Source organism: Euprymna scolopes, chromosome 22 (genome assembly GCF_053919585.1).
Source record: "Euprymna scolopes isolate OS-2025 chromosome 22, ASM5391958v1, whole genome shotgun sequence".
NCBI classification, from domain to species: Eukaryota; Metazoa; Mollusca; class Cephalopoda; order Sepiida; family Sepiolidae; genus Euprymna; species Euprymna scolopes.
In genome coordinates this window covers 105,726,221-105,742,816 of record NC_136503.1, presented here as the reverse complement: position 1 = coordinate 105,742,816, position 16,596 = coordinate 105,726,221, and the positions used below count along the sequence as shown (strand labels likewise).

Sequence of the window (16,596 nt, the reverse complement as noted above, 5' to 3'; positions counted from 1 at the left end):
TCCATTCTCTGATAGCGCATTATAATTAAATAAAACTTATGGACCATTCAGTCATAGCCAAAGGTTTCATGCAATATACTATTTCTCGGACATCGTTCACTTCTGGCTTTTACATTGCATTTGCATAAAAACCAAAAGTGAGCATGAGTGACGTCAGATAATTTATAAGGCCAATATTTTTACACGCAGGATTTAAAAACAAATCAAAGAGAGCAGTGACAACCCCTTCAAATTTCCACCCAGAGTGAGATATCATCGAAGGAAATCTGGAGATGAACGATGAATTCCGATTTGGACAATTGGCAAATGTCAGATGGTTAAAATTGGCCGAGACAAAACCTTTAACAAATTAAACGGTGCTTATTTAGAATCAAACCTATTTTAAAAAACTAAATTGCAGGAAAAAAAGTTTTTTTTTTTGCATGTACCTGTCATCGAGAACAAAGATGTCATATTCCGAAAATTATGTAAATTGATCAAAGAGTTGTTTTCTATAGAAAATCATTTTTAGCGATTTTTAATAGGAAATTGTAGCTATTATGAGGCTAATTTTGATCTCGATAGTTCAAATTGAGTTGTCTCTCTCTTATTCAGATCAAAACATGACGTGTCACTTCTTCATAAAATTTGATTTTCTTAGTAAAAACAAACAAAAATATTATTTGATCAATTTGTGATTTTTGGAATATGACATACGATGGTTATAAAGTTTTTTTTGGGGGGGGGTTTTCACAGTTTTCTGTATTTTTGTTTTTAAAATTGGTATAATTCTAATGAAGCATCACTTAAATCCTATTTCTATAGCAACACATTCTGTGATGTCATCTGAGGATAACCTGTGAAATGTCAGTCGAAGCATCATCAGTTTCAAAACCGTTTTCAATTTTTGCCGTATTTTTGTTTTTTAAATACACAATCTTCTGTCGATCTTCTTCCGCTAAAGAATTTCAGTCGTATTATTTTTTTTTATTTTCATTTCCTGCTTTACATCATGCGTGTGTGGTGTGTGTATAAGAAAGGGAAGAGGGCATTATGAGGCTTCAAGAATCAGGTGTGGAAGGCTTTAACGGTGGCAATGACACCGTCCAGTAGCCCTTATGGGGGTAGAAGTTCCGCACAAGATGTTCCAAAAGTGAGAGCGAGTGTCGGAACACGTTGGCCGGGTTGACCACAAAATCACAGCAATAATTTATTTCGTTAATCAGCGAGGCATATTGGCGGCTGTTCCTGAGGCATTTCAGGGAGTTGAGGGCATGCTTTCCAGGTCCTTGGAAGATGATAGACATCTCAGGGTGGACCCGCAGAGAGAGATCAGGGTGAATGGTTGTGTGAAGAAATACTGCCAATGCTCGTGCAATCAGGCGGAACCTGTGGGAAGAAAGAAAGGAGTAGAAATGAAGTGAAACATTTTTGGGGATGTCATGGGAGGACATTTTCCTCATAAAAGTATTAAGATGTTCCAGTTTTTTTTATAATAATATTAAAAATGTATAATTATTACTATTAAAAATATTACATTATTAGGAAATATAAAAATGTTCTTTTTTGGAGTGATTCCAGAACGTCCTAAAATATGGAACGTTAAAGTATTCCATTTGGAGAGATTCTGGAATGTTCTAAAATATGGAATATTAAAAAATATTTTATTTGGAGCAATTCTGGAATGTTCCATCCACCAAAACTATAAAAAAAAAAAAAAAAAAAAACGGTGTTTGTGTATACTCTTTCATTATGCAGTCAAGTTAATGAAGCAGATAATCAACGAGTTGAGATGTCAGTTGCTAAGACGCTAACTACTGTTGATTCCGGCACAATTCCTAAGATAATTCTCCAACCAAAAGGAACCCATTGAAAAAAAAAGAATCAATTACCTGCATTCCTCAAAGAAAAAACTGGATTTCTGGTAAATATAATGCTTTCTATCTTTCTCTCTAACCAAAGAAATATTATTTCAATATTCTTTTTTACTCTGTCTTTCTTCTAAATGAAAACATTAGACTGAAGTTAGACTTGATTATCTCCCTTAAATGCTTTAAAACGTCTGGTAGAACAAAGAAAGCATATTTAATATTTGTAAATATTGTTTTGTTTTTTCTAAAGAAAATAAATTTTAAAATAAATGTTTCCATGTTTTAGGTACAATAAATATTTCTTATTTTTTGTAACTCTAGGGTTATTTTTATATATATATTTGTTGCATGCTTAATATTCCATAGCCCTAAGCATGTAGCAGGGAATTTTCAGAGTTCTTGACATTAAAAACTACACAAAGAATCTTTATTTATTATTTTTTTTTGGGGGGGGGGGGTGAAGATATTGTAATTTTCTTGAAACATTGTGCATAGTGTGTAAGGCTATGGTGATACAGTCTTTTCGAAAAACACTGTTAGGTATGAGACAAGGTAAAAAATAAAATTAAAAAAATAATGACAATATTGGAAGATTTGAATAATTTTCAATTGTTATATTGACAATTAATGTGTCGAACTGTCGGGTTATATTCTCTAAATTAAAGGTACTTGTACAGTTTAATGAAGATATTAAAAAATGAAATTATCGAAAAAAGGTTATATTGTACATATCCGTTTTGAACTGAAGATCTCTGGAAAAAAATTTCACTTAATTTGATTGAGTATTTTTTTTTTTTACAGCAGAAAAACACGTTTTTATGAGAGCGCGTTGTTTTTTTTTTTGTTTTTTGTTTGGAGTTCAGAAACGCCATGAGGCGATAACTCCATGTAAAGCGCCGACACTCCCTCCCCATCTTTAATATTAGCTTTTCTTCCTAAAAATCGAACCTTTTGCTCGGTATCATAACAAATTGTTTTTTCGCTGTAAAACAAAAACTACTTGATGAAATTAAGTGAAATTTCTTTTCGGAGAACTTCGTTCCATAACGGATACGTACAATTTAAACTTTTTTCGATATTTTCATTTTTTAATGTCTTGATTAAACTGTACAAGTACCAAAAGAAAAAATAACATCTACAACTCCATGGTTGTAGATATGTTATTTTTCAATTTCTCCGATGTTGTTGACATAAAATTTGAGTCAGCGTGTGTTTGTGTAGTTAGCACAAATTTTGAAACCAGAGTTTGCCTGGAAAATCTGTTCTGTTACTTTTTTATTCATATCATGTTTAATGTTTGTGCAAAATTTCAAAAAATTCCAAAGCGTAGTTATTGAGAAAAGTGTGGACAGACGAACGGACGAGGGTGAATTTACAGGTGCACCCTTCTTTTGTTGGGGGACCAAAAACGATTTTGAATTTGTTTTTTTTTTTAGTTTACACCCAAAGTATTTTTCGAGAGTTCATTTGCATACACGCTAGAGATAATAGCCTTAAGTCTAGTTGATAAAAAGGGAGCAATCTACTTGATGATGGCTTCTGGTTTTGGAATTGGAAATATATTTTAGGTCAGATGTTTTTTGTTTTGTTGGGTATGGGGAGTAATTAATAATTTGTTTCCACTATCGTTCTTTTTTTAATTATTAACACTTTATGATCTGAATTTTTTTTTTTTTTTTTTTTTTACATGGGGGATCACCACTTATCAAGGCCTCGAAGCCACTCGGGGATAAGGGTTATTATGTGTACAATAATCAATGGGATAATATCGTAGTAATAGTTGGTATTGGAGATTTGATAAAGTGTCTTACTTAAGGGGGCGATTAATCAGGAATTTGTTTATGTTGGACTTGAAGACATCCAAGTTGTAGTCAGGTGGGAAACAGGAAAACTGAAGAGAATTCCATAGGCGTGCACTTCTAAGAAAGAAACTTTGTTCATGGAATCTACGTTTTGATTTAGGCACAGATAAAGAGTGGGGGAAATTACTGACAGTGGTTTTAGCTAGACGGGTGTTTATCATGAAAGATTGGCGATGGGGGACCAGAGATTGGAGCTCTGACGAGCACTTGCCATGGAAATAAAAATAAAACAAAGACAGCTCGCAATGTCTCTTCTTTGGGAGAGAGGTTGTCTATTTTGTACTCTGTCAAGGCAGGATAGGCTGTTTTTAGAATTATAATATAGATGATTAAAAAATTTTTACTTTTAAATTTAGTTAGTTTAAAAGGTAACGATACTTAGATTTTAAGACGGTCTCACAATGATAATCTTTCATTATGAAGTTCGATAGTTCTAAAATATGAGAATTTTTGCATTTCATAAACTTGTCGTGATTATTACCGTGATTATTATTATCCATAGTGCTTGAAAAAAGTGTTGGCAAAGGAAGAAATAGACAATAACGTCAATGTTTGGTGCATTTTAGGTCAGCAAGTCGATATCTTCAGACAGCCTGATCTGTCAAAGTTCTGATTAATTGCTCTAACACTTGTATTTATTTTTCCCTCACAAGTAAGTACATCATACAGGTTATGTTACTATATATTTTTTTATTTTGTTTCAACATTCACACTTGATCTAGATAGATCTATGAAGGAGTACCGAAAACGTTCACTAATCTATATATATAAAAGGCAAAATGTGTGTGACCATTTAATGTATGTCTTCAAAAGGCTTTTCTCGCACACGCTCCCGGGGTCGTTACTATCGCTTAAAACTGTGTATATAGGTTCTAGATAATAATATGTAGGATTTGGGAACGCATGTAACTTATAGATTTATTTACGCCGACTTTTACAAAATTATTGCTATTTTGGCTTCTCGCATGTTGATTGGGCTTTTTAGTATAAATAAAGTGAAACTAAACTCAAACGATGTCTTCGGCATTGCGCCGGGAAAAACGTCCAGAAGCAATCAGCTTTGATGATCAGTTGCTATTCAATCTGGACAATTGGGAGCGGCTTTCCCCCTCCCCAACATCTGTTGGGGGAAGAAACAGTTAAATTTGGGTAAACAAACCCAAACGCTGCGTGACTTCTATTTGACCTTCTTAATTAGGTCAAATGGAAGCAGCAGAGTTAACTTTTATTGCGCACGCCTGTTTTTATAGTTCAATAACCTGCTTAGCGTTGTCTGTCGCCGTGGCTCAATGGTTAACTTAGCACGTTTTTTTTTTTCACACATTAATTTCAAACTCAAAGGTACGGGTTCGATCCTCATACACTCACCTACCAAAATATTTTTTTTATTATTTAACCCCCTGCCGGAGTTTTGATTTACCTCAAGACACCCGGGCATCGCGCCGGGTACCCCCCCCCCTAGTTTAAAAGAAAAGATGATATTGAATTGCAAAGGCTCACTTGATTGATAGATTCGACCTTCGACCAAGGCCAATGGCTCCCAGAATTCCTGTCGTGTCTTTGTCTTCAGCCAGTGGTGTCAATACGACAATGAACGAGGCAATCAGCTCGGAGATGGGCATCGTGGGACATAACTGACTGTCCAGTTGCTGCACCAATATCTTGAAACACTGGTACCACCACAACAGCATTTTGGCTTCATTGTCACTACTGCAACGGAAATGAGAAAAGATCATGGTCATACGAAACAAATACAAATATACAGTAATTGCAGTTCGATTATCATGGACTCATTACTTCACAGGTTTTCCAATATATTAATATCACGGATTTCCACTATAAACCCATATAAACCGTGATAATCAAATATTCTGTACATATTTATGTATAGTACTGAACTGTACTCTATGACTTAGAAATGTGGAGTGTGACCAAAACTAACACCCACAAACTCCAGACATTCACCAACAAATGTCTCAGAAACATCCTAAACATCAGATGGCAAGAGACTCCACCTCCAATGAACAACTTTGGGACAAGACCAACCAAACCCGAATGGAGATAGAGATCAAAAAACAAAAATGGAACTCAATTGGCCACACCTTGCGGAAACTGCATCTAACATCACCAGGCAGTTCCTTAAATGGAACCTGCAAGGCAAGCGTAAAATTGGTCGCCCGAGGCAGACATGAAAAAGAAGCATTGAAGCTGAGACCAGGGCTTCCGGAATGAAATGCGCCGAACTGAAGAAGACCAGCCAGAACCGGGTCCGTTGGAGGAGCGTCGTTGCGGCCCTATAGACCCAAAGGAATCAAGAGGCCTAAACTAAACTGTAATAATGTACTGTACAACGTAACAAGTATTACAACCTTTCTATTATTATCAATATAGTAAAGGGTGGCTTAAAAACATTACAGGGACCATATCTGGAAGGAAAAGGGAAACCATCTACCATTATGGGAGAAAGTAAAAATTATAGACAGGGAGGAGCGATGAAGAATAAGACGACTGAAAGAAACAGCACATATGTTGGGGAATAAGTAGACCTAGTATAGAATTCAATACGATATGGGAACCAGTAATTATAAAAAATAGATAATATATACAAGTAATAAGTAAAAACATTAATATATAGAAAGAGATAGATATATGTTAATATGTAGGAGTAATTAGTAATAAATAGTGATATTTATAACTAGAAATAAAAATAGGTTTACGGTTCCAAAAATCCGTACTAGAATTGTTCGCAAGGACCCGTGGCGCAGTGGTTAGAATACTGGGAAAAATCAATTGTAAAAAAATTATATTCTCCTGAAGGTTGAAGGTTCAATCCTTAGTGTACAATTATGAATTACTTAGGATGTCTATCCAGTCATGGCTGACGGAACAAGAACATGCTATCCCCATGAAGTAAATAAAGGGTTCTGTTTGAAATTCAATCCAAATTCCCAAGATCGACAAGATACACCTGAAGAAGGTCGGAGGTTACATCAACCGAAACACTGTGAAAATGACACTCAAGATGAGAACAGTCGTTCGAAGAATACAAATAATATGGACTACAGCCTAATAAACAATTGAATAAGGTAAAAATAATAGTTTTGTCCTACTTCACGGATTTTCGAATATCACAGGTGGTCTTGGTCCCTATCTGTGACATTCAATGGAATACTGTATTTAAAAAAAAAAATAAGGAGATAAACATCAAAGCATTAAATAAGAACTTTATTACATTGTCAATAAGGTTGAAGAGGATTACAATAAGTTAAAGGGAAATAATGGGGGGTGGGGGATCTTCTTAGGCCATGCCATTTCAAAGCTAAACGCTTTCATCAGAAGAGGAGAAAAAAAAAATCAGCATTATACGGTATTATTATATGGGCTAAATAGATAACACTGATTTTAAATACACTTTAGATTAGAAATGCAAAAATAAGGGGAGAGGAAATACAATGAAAGGGGAGGTGAGAGCACTTTTTCTTTTTTTTAATTATTTTTTTTTATTACATTTTCACCCCAAACAAGGCACATTGCCACTTTGTTGTAGGGGGGGCTACTATCAGGGACATAATTGCAAGGATACTATGTAGGGAGTTGAGCAGCAAGATGTTTGTTCACATTACACTTGAACTTCTGCATGTTAGTACGGTCAGGGAAGCAGGAAGGGAATTCCAAAGTCTAGCAGTCCTGGAGAAGAAACTATTGGAGTAGAAAAATTTCAAAGGCAAGAGAAGAGGCATACTAAGTAGGACTGGAGTTGGGTAGAAAAAAAAATTTAATAATAGAAAAAAATGTACAGGATACAAAATAAGACAAAAAGTAAGGAATAAAAAATAATTAAAAAAAATAATAAATAAAAACATTGGAAATAATATCGAGAATAAAAGATGCCTTCTCTCTGAAAAAATAGGTATACAAACTCGAATGATAACAACTTCGATTATTGGAGATTTGATTCGAAGGAAAAGAGCAAAAAAAACAAAATCTCATTTAGAACTTCCTCTTCTGAGATTTTTATCATATATAAAAAAATTCTCTGGTGGAAGATAATGGAAGTGGAATCTGGTATCTTTGTTTCTTCATAACTACATACATTATACAATTTTTTTTTTTTTTTATATATGGGTAATTCTGGGCAAGAATCATTGGGTACTTGTACAGTTTAATCAAGACATTAAAAAATGAAAATACTGAAAAAAGGTTATATTGTACGTATCCGTTTTGAACTGAAGATCTCCGAAAAAGAATTTCATTTAATTTGATTGAGTAGTTTTTTTTTGTTTTTTTACAGCGGAAAAAACACGTTTTTATGACAGCACGTTGAAGGTGGACATCTTGGATTTTTTTTAAATTTTTGTTTGGAGTTTAGAAACGCCACGGGGAGATAACTCCATGTAAAGCGCCGACACTCCCTCCCCATCTTTAATAACTAGCTTTTTTTCCTAAAAATCAAATCTTTTGCTCGGTATCATAACAAATTGTTTTTTCGCTGTAAAAAAAAAATTACTTGATGAAATTAAGAGAAATTTTTTTCGGAGAACTTCATTCCATAACAGATACGTACAATATAAACTTTTTTTGATATTTTCATTTTTTAATGTCTTGATTAAACTGTACAAGTATCGAATCATTTATTGAAATAACGTCAAAAAAAATACCTAATATGTAAAAAAGATGCATCAAATATGATAATTGTGCTATATGTTGGGGACGCACTCCTACCCCCTGGAATAATGAACTATTCCATGATGTCACTTCCAAGTAACAAGGACCGGTTTGCCAAGTCAGTCAGAGACGGGCACATGGAGAGTATGGTCGTCACCACTAGTCCAGCAGTTGATCAAAGATATGGCTCAATTTATCTTTTTTATGTATTTTTGTAAATACATATTTATTTAACTGTTACTGTGTTCTCTCTCGTCAATTATTCAAATACTAACATCGCAACACTATATGATGCTCTGGCGACGTTGAATAAAGTGCTTATGATCTAGACGTTCATCTCAGTAGGTGGTACATCCTTGACAATCAATCTGAAAGCAGCTTTGTTGCTGGTGGGTTGAGGTAGGATTTACACTCACCAAGGCTTTATTTTCTTTTTCTTTGAAAAGTGATTAATTTATTGCTAATTACCTAAGGTGTCCCTACTGGGGAAAGCCAACAGGGCTGCTCAGATATTCTTAGTAGGGAAGAGTGTTCTTATCCTCGTGCGCTAGCTTTTCAAATCCTCATCTCAACTCATCGGTTTGCTTCCTGGAGAAAATAAACTCAATTTATTGCTCAGTAGGGAATAATAGTAGGGCTGCTCAGATATTCTTAGTAGGGAATAAACTCACCATGACTTTCCCTTTGCACTCCAGTCAAGAACTTTCCAAATCAAGGCCTGTTCTTCTTTGATGTCGACAGTCAAAGGCAGTTTCTGTTGGAGGTAAGCATACAAAGTAAGGTAGGCCCCCTGCTGTTGCGCTTCTTCCAAGAACTCGGACAAATTCAGCTCAGGAAATTGAATGTCCGACAGAATCAATGCCCAGTCTCCGTTCTCTAACGAGATATCTTCTGAAAAAACAAAACAAAAAAAAAAAAAAAAAAAACAAAGATTAATTATCAGCAGTAATTTTTTTTTGCGCAGGGGGGGGGGGGGTTCAATGCTTTATAATACTACATACCAGTTCTTGGTTGATAATCAAAGTCAAGCAATGTTGAGCCTGGCCAGTATCAGATGGGTAGCCATTTGGGAATACCAGGTAAGAGAATATCAACACCTCTGACAACTCCTCCAGCCCACCTGGCCTTCAGCTGTTTTGACCCTATCCTGCCGCTGGATCAGGCTAGTTGGGATGAGAGAGTGAGGCTGGATCTACGCTTAACAAACTCCTAGTGCATGTTATTGATCATTCCTAGGATGATCAGATGGTCTTCAGAGTTCTTAAATTTTTGGATTAATCGGACTAATGTTCTCATCTTGACTGTTATTTGCACAATGTTTCAATCGATGTAATCTCCAATCTTCAACAAAACTCATCAAGAGATTTTGAATTTAAAAGTGAACGAGACAACATGGGATAACACTTGATTTGACAATTGTTTTTTCAACAACTTTTATTTTATATATTTTAAGGTTTTTAAGAACTTGCATTAGGTTAATAGCATAATCCCGCTGGATCATCGAAGCTATGCAACGTTGAACCTGGTCAGTATTAAACGGGTGACCATCTGGGACTTCCAGGTGCTGTATGCGCTCTCTGCTCATCTCAAAATTGTTTCCAGTCATCTTAGACTTTTCCTTGCCACTGAACCCAAACAGTGCTGATTCAGGAGAGGTGTGGTTGGAGATTGCGCCACCCTTGCCTCACAATTGCAAGCACAGAGGGTATCGTTTGTCTTTTGAGAACGAACAGAACATCGATAATTAAACTTTGAACGCACTTTTTTTTGTTACAAATAATTCAGAAATATTGTTTTTGCTTGATATTTTTATTGATAATTTTTCGTAAATTTATGTTCACCTTCACGTAAATATGAAACCGTGAAAGTGTTGCGCTAAACCCCTTCTCGTTTCTTTACTAAATATGGCGATTTATATACCTGAAGAAGGTCTGAGGTTCCACCTACCGAAATGTCGTGCAACACTCAAGATGAGGACATTAATCTAATTAATACAAATAATACAAACAAATGGTTTTTGTCATTCCAACAGATGAACCAGTTTTCCTATCCAGCGTCGCCTGGGAGTTGGTTTTGAATTGAGTCAACTTGTTATAAAAATATAATAAGTAAAATCTTGTCTTGGAGTAGTTCAGAAATTACTTTTTATTTGACAGTTTAAAGGCTTCCCAATTCCTTTCAAACTTTGAAGGGTCACATAGTAATGAATTAATTGCACCCAACAAAATAAACAAACATGAAAAGAAAGAACTGACAACTTTTTAAAATACTATAACCTTGCAGAGACAAAAAAAAAAAAAAAAAAAAGAAAAAAAAAAAGGCAACTTTAACAAAAAATACGATCCTTGTCCAAAATTTCAAAAATTTTAAAAACAAAAATAAAGAAACATCTGTATGATGTGCTTAGCCGTAACAAATCATGTTCCAAAAATTACGTAAATTGACCATTTTTAAATTTTAAAATAAGAAAATCAAATTTTATGAGTATTCAAAAAGTGATTGTCTCACCCACCATTTTGAAAAAAATTTAACAAAGGGAGATAATTTAACTATAATTCATACTAGATTTATGTTGTAATGCCTATAAATTCTCATTGATTGCGTAAAAATTATTTTCTTTATAAAAAATAAAACTACTTGATCAATTTATGTGATTTTTGGAATTAGTCGAGCAAGTAACTGCTCGACAAGCAAAATGTTACTTGCAGACTACTATTGAGTAATCACGCCGTAGGTACCACTTGAAAAAACAAATTTTTAATTTCCTCGCCAAATATGTAATGAATTCTATTAGAATAGTATTAATAATAATCTCCATGTTCTTCTGTTTCATTTCAGATATTATTTTATATTATTTGATATAATATCGATTTAAAAAAAAAATCTTTTTTCCAAAATCGATCGTTAAGAGTTTTCCAACAGAGCGACTATTTATACTACCATAACATAAGATTTAACAACTATCTGCTAAAACTATTACTACTGTTTATTTCTAACAGCGTCGGACTGGCTGCATGCTAGAATTAAAGATATATATATATATATATATATAGAGAGAGAGAGAGGTGAGCGAAGAAAAAAGGCAAGGTGTTCATATATACTCTCTCTCTCTCTCTCTATATATATATATATATATATATTAGTCGAGCAAGTCACTGCTCGACAAACAAAATACTTACAGACTACTATTCCCGACAAATTTTTAATTTTCTTGTCAAATATTTAATGAATTCCTTCGGATTACTGATAAAAATAATCTCCATGTTCTCCTGTTTCATTTAAGATATTATTTTATATAATTTGATATAATATCGATTTAAAAAAAATCTTTCTCACAAATTAATTTCTTAAGAGTTTTCCAATCGCATTTAATAACTGTCTGCTGGCACTATTATCACTACTATTACTAGAGAGAGAGAGAGTAGCAGTGTCAGAAATTTCGTGAAAACTATTGAATAATTCCACCCGCTATCTTTCGAAGTTTATAACTCCTCGAAAAATGTAATTCAAGCCCTAATTTTTTTTTTTTTCAATTAAAGGAGCAAGGACCAAGGTTTCATTAAAAAAAACAAAAAACAAAACGTGTTTTTTTTTTAAAAAAAAAGGTTTTAAACTTCGGACTTTACAGGTAAATTTTTAAAAAACACTACTTTTTTTTGTTTTAAATTTGAATATATTATTTATTGATCTTTTATCTTCAATTTGTGATATATAAAACTTTGGTACATAAATTAATTATTTACTTTTTAACAGACATTTGAAAATGGGGGGGGGCTTAATATTGGGAGTTTGTTTTTAATTTTCTGTACTTCCACCTAACAATTAAATAATTCTTAATATAAGGCAATTTTATAATTCTAAATATAAGAAGAGGGATAGTATTTTACTATTATGGAATACGGACCGTGCTGAAATGTGTTATTTAGAAAGCCATTCTTAATATTGGAAGGGGATCCTGTTTAAATCTTCTGTACTTACACCTAACAATAAAAGAATTCTTAATACAAGGCAATTAAATAATTCTTAAGATAAATAGGGGGATAGTATTTTAATATTATGGAATATGGACTGTGCTGAAATACAAGCATTATTATTTAGAAAGCCATTCTTATTATTGGGAGGGGAACTTTTTAAAAATCTTCTGTACATACACCTAACAATTAAATAATTCTTAATAAAAGGCAATTTAATAATTCTAAATATGAGGAGGGAGGATAGATTTTAACTATTATGGAATACGGACCGTGCTGAAATACAAACGTTATTATTGGGAGGGGAACTTTTTTAGAATCTTCTGTAACAATTAAATAATTCTTTATATAATGTAATTAAATAATTCTGAATATAAGGAGGGAGCAAGTATTTTACTATTATGGAATATGGACCATGCTGTAATACAAATCTTATTATTTAGAAAGCCATTCTTAATATTGTGAGGTTCTTTTAAAATATTCTGTACTTACACCTAACAATTAAACAATTCTTAATATAAGGGGGGATAGTATTTTACTATTACTAAATAGGGACCATGCTGAAATACGAACGATATTATTTAGAAAGCCAGTCTTAATATTGGGAGTTTTCTTTTTAAATCTTCTGAACTTCCACCTAATAATTAAATAATTCTTAATATAAGAAGGGGGCAAGTATTTTACTATTATGGAATACGGACCATGCTGAAATTTAAGCGTTATTATTTAGAAAGCCATTCTTAATATTGGGAGTTTTTTTTTTAAATCTTCTGTACTGATAACTAACAGTATATAGCAATTTAATAATTCTGAATATAAGGAGGGGGATAGTATTTTACTATTATGGAATATGCTGAAATACAAACGTTATTTAGAAAGCCATTCTTAATATTGGAAGGGGATCATATTTAAATCTTCTGTACTTACACCTAAGAATTAAATAATTTTTCATATAAGGCAATTAAATAATTCCTAATATAAGAAGGGAACAAGTATTTTACTATTATGGAATACGGACCGTGCTGAAATACAAGCATTATTATTTAGAAAGCCATTCTTAATATTGGGAGGGTTTTTTTTGTAACTGCATCTCTGCAGGCAAACAATGGCACTGTTATAAATCATTATAACTCAATTGGAAAGAAGATTTCTGCTTCAACAGATAAATGTGCAATGAAATGTTAAACTGGAAAATTATTTTACTGAAAACTATTGATTAATATTACACTTTAAAAAGGAAGATACTAGAGTTAAAAAAAAAACTATATTATTTACACTCAAACAATTCAAATTTTTGCTCAAAACTGACTCTTTAATGCTCAAACATTGTAATGAATGTCAATAAAATACTGAGCACTTGGAAAAAGTCACTAGAACTTTTCCTACTGCAATGAAATATTTGTGTGTTCAATTAAATAGATGCATATTTAAAAATTACAATCCTCAGCGAATTAATAACAAGCGGAATATTATCAGTGGCACTAACATTTCCTGTAATGTTAATTTCAATTCCAAAATGTCCAACAATATTGGCATTTATTTTGAAAAATATAAAAGAAACAAATAATTGACAAAAATCGGGGCATATATCTATATATCTAAATAGCAAAAACATTAGTGCTGGCCTTCTCCCTTTAAATTCAACCACTACCTCAGGCAAACGATGGCACTCCTATAAATCATTTAAACTCAGAAATGTTTAATATTTTTTGTAAATATTGCATTATATGATACTTTTCATGTGATCTTTAGCACGTTTTATTAATAAATATAATGCTATTATTTCTGTTGTCGTTAGTGTTCTTGATAAATATAATTTTAAAATGTTAGGTATTTCTTGAAAAAGATGTCTGCCTCAACAGAAAAATGTTCAACAAAATGTTTAACTGGAAAATTATTTTACCAAAAACTATTAATATTAAACTATAAAAAGGAAGATACTAGAATTAAAAAAAAACAACTATATATATATACACAATTAAGGGATCACCTCATTTGCATTATTAAGAAATATCAATTTTACTAAATAGCAGTATCTTAGTGAATGTTTTTAGCGAGAGAATTGTTTTAAGTGTTCTATAGTTATTTAATAAACTTTAACCCACACTTATATTGATAATATATTTTATTTTCTTGAAAAAGATGTCTGCCTCAACAGAAACAAGGTACTAGAATTAAAAAAAAATTAATTTTTTATTTACACTCAATCAGACGTGCCTTATTCATTAATAAAAATGTAATCGGCATTTTATTGCACTTTTTAAGATTTTAAATATTTATAAATTTTCTTTTTTTTTTTTTTTTTGCACAATATACACCTCCAAACACCCGGGCTAGTTTTAATAAAAAGTACAATTGATGTTCATTTGAGCGCCTTAAAATTCTCTTCTTGGTTTTTCTTTTTTTTTTTTTTTTTTTTTTTTTTAAATCTTAGTCAACGAGAGTTATTTCCCTTGAATGGTTGCCATACTCTATCTGTTAATAATCCTATAGGTTTACAATAGAATAGAAAAAAAATATTTGAAGTTGATGAGCACGGTTCTAACCTGGACTGAAGTAGACGTCGATGCATTTCTCGATGATTTGTGCCATGTTGGATACGCTGGCCAGTGCACGACACGCAGCACTGATGGTGGGCAGCAGGAGGATGCTATGGACGGAAGATTCCAGCCAACTGTAGATAGTACTGGTGATCAGTTCGGATATGCCACCCTCGGGATTACAGTTATTCAGTAGGCTGAACATGGCCTTCATCATCTCGACAGATTCTTCATGCTGGGAGTAACGATCTGCAACTACAGTTTGAAAAAAAAAATAAAATAAAGAAGAAAAATTTTTTTAATAATAAAGTAATAATAGTAATAAAACAAAAATTATTAAAATATTAATAAAAAAATAATTAAAAATAATAATTAAGAAATTAAAACATTTTTAATTATTATTTTATTAATATTTCAATTTTTGATTATTATTTTTAATTATTTTTTTTATTAATATTAAAATTTTTTAATTATCATTTTTAATTATTTTTTATTGAAAAATAATTAAAAATAATTAAAAAATAATAATAATAAAATTAAAATATTAATAAAATAATTAAAAAAATAATTAAAAATAATAACTAAAAAATAAAATATTAAAAGAAAAATTAGAAATAATTAAAAAAATGAAATATTAATAAAAAATAATTTAAATATTAATAAAAAATAATAATAAAAAAATTAAAATATATATAAATAATAATTAAAAAATTAAAATATTAATAAAAAATAAAAATTAAAAAATTAAAATAATTTAAAAATTAATAAAAAAATAATTAAAAATAATAATTAAAAAATAAAATATTAACAAAAAATAATTAGAAATAATAATTAAAAAAATAAAATATTAATAAAATAATAATTAAAATAATCAAAAAAATAAAATATTAATAAAAAATAATAATTTAAAATAAAAATTAAAAAATTAAAATATTAATAAAAATAATTAAAAAATTAAAATATTAATAAAAAATAATAATTAAAAATAATAATTAAAAATTAAAATATTAATAACAATAATAATTAAAAATTTAAATATTAATTAAAAAAATTTAAAATAATAAGTAAAAAAAATAATTAAAAATTAAAATATTAATAAAAAAATAATAATTAAAAATAATAATTAAAAAATGTAAATATTAATTAAAAAAAATTAAAAAATTAAAACATCAAAAAAAAAATTTAAAATAATTAAAAAATTAAAATATTAATAAAAAATAATAATTAAAAATAATAAGTAAAAAAATAATAAAAAATTAAAATATTAATAAAAAATAATAATTAAAACTTTAAATATTAATAAAAAAAATAATAATTAAAAATAATAATTAAAAAATGTAAATATTAATAAAAAAATAATAATTAAAACTTTAAATAGTAATAAAAAAAATAATAATTAAAAATAATTAAAAAATGTAAATATTAATAAAAAAATAAAAATTAAAACTTTAAATAGTAATAAAAAAAATAATAATTAAAAATAATAATTAAAAAATGTAAATATTAATAAAAAAAATAAAAATTAAAACATTAATAAAAAAATTAAAAATAATTAAAAAATTAAAATATTAATAAAAAATAATAATTAAAAATAATAATAAAAAATTAAAATATAAATAAAAAAGTAATAATTAAAACTTTTAATATTAATAAAAAAAATAATAATTAAAAATAATAATTAAAAAATGTAAATATTAATAAAAAAAAT

The 16,596-nt window shown here is 30.3% G+C and overlaps 1 protein-coding gene across 2 annotated transcripts in view; it reads right to left on the bottom strand.

Annotated features, from left to right (window-relative positions):
- Positions 1-726: 726 nt before the first annotated feature.
- LOC145243621 (ectopic P granules protein 5 homolog) overlaps positions 727-16,596 on the bottom strand; it is a 230,294-nt gene continuing 214,424 nt past the window's right edge. For both annotated transcript variants that reach the window (XM_080106641.1, XM_080106642.1), the window contains 4 exons: positions 14,895-15,143; positions 9,049-9,268; positions 5,213-5,422; positions 727-1,368 (listed from right to left, as the gene is read on the bottom strand). In XM_080106641.1, coding sequence (XP_079962767.1) covers positions 1,041-1,368; positions 5,213-5,422; positions 9,049-9,268; positions 14,895-15,143 — 1,007 coding nt within the window. In that variant the 3' untranslated portion in view covers positions 727-1,040. The remainder of the gene's footprint in view (positions 1,369-5,212; positions 5,423-9,048; positions 9,269-14,894; positions 15,144-16,596) is intronic.